Here is a 5,109-nt window from a genome sequence, read left to right as displayed (position 1 = left end):
GATGAGGAGAGCAGCGGGAAGCAAGCCAGAAGGACAGTCTTGGTCCGAGCTGGAGGGGAAATGAGAGCACGAGTAGGAAGCTGGAGGTTGAAGGAGCAGCAGATAGTCTTTTGTTTCAATTAGCAGTTGGTGGGGAGCATAGCTTGTTGGTGGAAGAAGGAAGTCAGAACAGAAACACTGAGGGGCAGGTTTGCTGAGAACAGAGGGAAGTTGAGGAATGTCTGCAAGTGACATACTATCTCTGGAACTCGTCCTGCTGGCTGCTCTTCTCTCGGGGGCTGACAGTGCAGAAGGTAAGAGCTCTGCCGGCTGCCCAGTCCCTGATCCGGGCGGGGTGTGCTCGCCTTTCCCTAGACAGATCATGATTCTCAGGTCACCAGAGTGCTCACACCCTGAGGGTTCCTGTCTCCTGGTAAGGCTTACCCCTTGAAAAGAGTATGGGGCCCTGGGTGAGGGAAATGCCATCATTAACCTAGTCATAACTTGTCCCTACCCCTCCCCCCTTCTCTCATTTCTTCTCTCTCTGTCCCTCTCTTTCCCTCTCTCTCTCCCTGTCTTTCTCTCCCTCCTTCCCTCTTTCTCTCTGTCTCTCTGTCTCTCCCTCTCTCTCCCCCTTCTTCCCTCCCTCCCTTTCTTTCTCTCTCTCCTCCTGTCTTTCTCTCTCTCCTTCCCTCCTTCCCTCCTTCTCTCTCTGTCTCTCCCTCTCTCTCTTCCTCCCTCTTTCTGTCTCTCTCTGTCTCTCGTCTCTCTCGTAACTGGTTCACTTTCCATCTTCTCCTTCCTGCTTGCCTCCTTTTTCCCTTAAACTACCTGACCCTCTACCGCTCCACTACCCTCAGCCACTCAGGAACACATCTTGTTCCATGTCATCCAGATCTCATCCTTTGCCAACCACTCCTGGGCACAACATCGAGGCTCAGGTTGGCTGGGTGATGTGCAGACTCATGGCTGGGACAGTGAGTCTGGCACAATCATTTTCCTGCACACCTGGTCTAAGGGCAACTTCAGCGACGAGGAGCTGATAGATCTGGAGCTGCTGTTCCGTGTCTACTTCATTGGATTAACTCGGGAGACTGAAGAATATGCCAGTCAACTGCACTTTGGATGTAAGTTCAATCTACTCCATTAAGGGAATCCCTCAGAAGGTTCTTCTGTTTCTGGGAAACATCCTCATATCATTCTGGGCTACTGCCCGTTATTCCTGTCCCTCCATAAAAATCTTCATACATAAACTTCTTGGGGGTCATTCATATGTTGACTCCTCAAGATTTCCTAGACTCTTGCTTCTTCTGACTCCTTTTTTTCTTGTGCATTTTTATCTTTCCCCAGTGTTCTCCCTTCTATGGTAAAACATGGAGACACACAATTGTCCACCTCTGCACCTGATTCCCTTAAACTTTGGTCTCTTTCTCCATTCAGTACCTTCCAAGGTCTATGTCCACAACCCAACAACCATTATGGCCTGTGTCATGTGCCCTGGAGAGCTGTAATTGCAGCTCCTTCACATGGGCTCCTACCCCCTGCCCTCACCCTCCAACCTGTGACTCACCTATCATTTTCCCGACTTCTCCAAGTCAAATTCTTGATTCTTGGCATGTATCCCTTATGGCCCCTTCCCCATCCCATCAATTCTCTTCCTTATTCCTGATCAAATACATCTTTAACTTACCCCTACACCCTTATAAAATTTTCTTGCTCCACTTTTTTAAAAAGATTTTATTTATTTATTTGACAGAAAGATAGAGAGCACGAGCAGGGGGAGTGGCAGGCAGAGGGAGAGAGAGAAGCAGGTTCTCCGCTGAGCAGGGAGCTCGACATGGGGCTCAATCCCCGGACCCTGAGATCATGACCTGAGCCGAAGGCAGACACTCAACCGACTGAGCCACCCAGGCGTCCCCTTGATCCACTTTTTAATAAAGTTCTTATAGTGTTTCTCTCATTTTTTTTCACAAATCTCTATTTCTTCTTCTTCTTCCTTCTTCCTAGATCCTTTTGAAGTACAGGTGACAGCTGGCTGTGAGCTACATTCTAGTGACATTGCAAAAGTCTTCTTACAGGCAGCTTATGAAGGATCAGATTTCCTGAGTTTCCAAAACATGTCATGGGTGCCAGCTCCAGAGGGTGACAGCAGAGCCCAGAGGGCCTGTGATCTCATGAACCAGTACGAAGGCATCAAGGAAATTGTGCACAGGCTCCTCACAAACACCTGTCCCCGATTTGCCTTGGGTCTCTTTGATGCCTCGAAGGTGGATTACAAGAGGCAAGGTTGGTACAGCCCCTTCCTCTAAGATTTTTCCATACAAGTCTTGCCCCTTCCCACCATCCTTTTCAAAGTCGGGACAAGGAAGAATTCAAGACAGATAGGGTTTGCTGGGTACAAGTTTCCCAAAGGAAGATAATACATGCATATGGGTGTGGTTAAAGACCCCTAAGCTGTGTGTTAGAGTCCCTATCTGAATACCTCTCATGCCCTCTGCAGTGAGGCCAGAGGCCTGGCTCTCCACTGGCCCCAGTCCCGGTCCCGGCCGTCTGCTCCTGGTGTGCCATGTCTCCGGCTTCCACCCAAAGCCTGTGTGGGTGATGTGGATGCGGGGTGAGCAGGAGCAGCGGGGCACCCAGCAAGGCGACATCCTGCCCCATGCTGATGGGACGTGGTATCTCCGAGTGACCCTGGACATGGAAGCTGAGGAGGCGGCCGGCCTGTCCTGCCGGGTGAGACACAGCAGTCTAGGAAACCAGGACATCGTTCTGTACTGGGGTGAGTAAGATGGGGTCTGTAGGTGTGTGAAGGTGGTTGTTGAGCCTAGAGGTTACGGCAGAGGAAGGTTTCATGACACCAGAATTATGTGAGCACAGTATCAGGAAGGAATGAATACAAGTGACTTCAAGAATGTAGGGATGGAATGATGGAACACGAAGGGCGCTCAGATGTAAGAGACTTAGGGAGAGATGAGGTGCCCTTCTCTGAGCAGGTGTGAGAATACCGTGACAAGGCCAGTTGAAGATGGCCCTCATACCCAATGCATATGTTGACGTGGGAGGAAATCAGTGGACAGAGTAGAACTGACAGTGGGTGGAAAATGACATCGGTGTGTCTTTCCAATACCCACAGGACACCACCTTTCCTTGTACTTGATCCTGTTGGCCGTGATAGTGCCCCTAATGCTTCTGATAGTCCTTGCATTGTGGTTTAAGAAGCGCTGGTGAGTTCTTTGTGTTTCCTCCTTTCTTCCCCGTGTCTTATTTCACATTCTATTTTTACCTCTCTTAGCTTCTGTCTCCTGACACTCCCCTCATCCTCACTTACCACCTCCAGTGCACCCAATATCTCCCATTTCTTTTCCACAGCTCCTATCAAGACATCCCGTGAGCTGCCTCATCACGCCTTCCCCAGTGGCCCAGGAACCTAGGACCACAGAGTGATGATAACATTCTTTTTTCTCTCTATTTAATTTTTTTCTTGTTTCTGCTTTATAATCATTGTTCACATAAACCAATTTAGTTCTGTAACTCTGTATAGAATCCCTTCCTTGTAATCTCCATCTGTTCAATAGTCCTCTACTTTTGAAGCCCATTCTGATTCTCATCCTCCAGGGTGTTCCCTGATCCGTGGGTGGTAAGCCCTTCATCTCTGCTATATGTACACCTCACTTCTACCCTGCACGCAGTTACCTAGGTCTTTCTTCCCCTTCCTATGTGCAAGCTCCTTTGGGACAATGATCATGATGAAGGTGCGTTTCCTGTGTGTAATACATGCTCAGTGAAAATCAAACCCAAACAAACCATATCCAAGTTAGATTCACTGTCGTGTTGATAGTCTTTCTTCATAATGTTCATTCCTGACATGGTTGTAGTATTTGAAGGATTGACATTTCCCTTCTTGTTCCAGTGTTTCTTGTTTGGCCCAGAAATCCCACATTCCTTTAGCTCCCTCATTTTCTCCCTAACTCTTAAGGAAAAATGCAACTTTGCTCCCTGCCATACTTACTTTAAAAATACAATGAGCCATCCCTCTCCAACTTATTCTAAACATGAAGAGAGAAACAGTGAGCAAGCAATGTATGCAGGGCAGTGGGGCAGACGTGTCACTGAATGGTTAATAAAAAGGCACAAGAGAGCTGGTCCCCAGGATAAGGACGGGATCAAGGCAAGGGATGTATATGGAAAACAAACCCCCCAAAGGGTAGTGTTATCTCAGACACCCGTCTGGAGTTCTTTTCCTTTAAGTTTCATTCACTAATTCAAGTAATACTTGTCAAGCACTGAACACAAGACAGGCATACACACTTGTGAATTGGTGGGCGAGGAAACAGTCAGGGCTGCACCCACCTGCCTGGAGGGACCATGTCTACTTCTTCAGTCTGTCTATGTCCTTTGTACTGGGTACAATATTTTGTTTCTTTTTAGGAATTTTTGAATCAACTTTATAGATATGTAATTTACTTACAATAAAATGTATCTGTTTTAAGTGTGGAGTTCCATTCATTTTGACAAATGTATACACCTATGTAAGCAAGACCACAATCAAGATACAGCACGTTTCATTACCTGGATACCCCTGTCCTCATGTGCAGCTAAACCGCCAACCGGGCATCCTTGAAACTACTGGTATGCTTAATGATATGATTAAGCTTAGATTTGTCTTTTCTAATATTTGTATTAAATGAAATCATCTGTATATACTCTTTGTATCTACGTGCTTTTTCCCCACCTAGCATATGGTTGTTAGGTCATCCCACATTCCTTCTTATTGCTCAATCGATTCCATGTATGAATATACCACTTTTTTTTTTTTTTTAATTCATCCACTCTTTGATGGTTATTTGTTTTGTTTCTAGTTAGAGTCTCTTTGAATAAAGTTGCTTTGTTTGTTTTATTACCTGCCTGGACTAATTCTGTGGATTCTGGCTGCCCTGCAGTTTGCCCTGCTCACTTTGTTTTTTCATCAAAGTGACAATTGGTATATAACATTACATTAGTTCCAGATGTACAATGTAAATCTTAGATCATTGTCTACATTGCAAAGTGGTCACTGCAAGAAGATCTTTTTCTCTCCTCCCTTCTTGTTTTCCTCCCTCCCTCCCTCCCCTCTTCTCTTTCTTCCTCTTT

General features: G+C 46.4%; 1 protein-coding gene across 2 annotated transcripts; it reads left to right on the top strand.

Annotated features, from left to right (window-relative positions):
• Window positions 1–4,876, top strand: LOC118521329 (T-cell surface glycoprotein CD1c). Of its 2 annotated transcripts, none has more exons than XM_078078483.1 (6): window positions 1–293; window positions 840–1,106; window positions 2,047–2,265; window positions 2,480–2,758; window positions 3,113–3,203; window positions 3,349–4,876. In XM_078078483.1, exons 1-6 carry the CDS (start codon window positions 218–220, stop codon window positions 3,368–3,370), a joined length of 954 nt encoding a protein of 317 aa, XP_077934609.1. In that variant the 5' UTR covers window positions 1–217; the 3' UTR covers window positions 3,371–4,876. The 2 variants fall into 2 exon arrangements, with proteins under 2 accessions (XP_077934609.1, XP_035925693.1); XM_036069800.2 differs by having other exon boundaries at window positions 1,987–2,265.
• The last annotated feature ends 233 nt before the right edge of the window (window positions 4,877–5,109 follow it).

This window comes from Halichoerus grypus, chromosome 7 (genome assembly GCF_964656455.1).
Source record: "Halichoerus grypus chromosome 7, mHalGry1.hap1.1, whole genome shotgun sequence".
Taxonomy (NCBI): domain Eukaryota; kingdom Metazoa; phylum Chordata; class Mammalia; order Carnivora; family Phocidae; genus Halichoerus; species Halichoerus grypus.
Note: the sequence above shows the minus strand (reverse complement) of the source record. Positions and strands in the feature narration are given on the sequence as shown.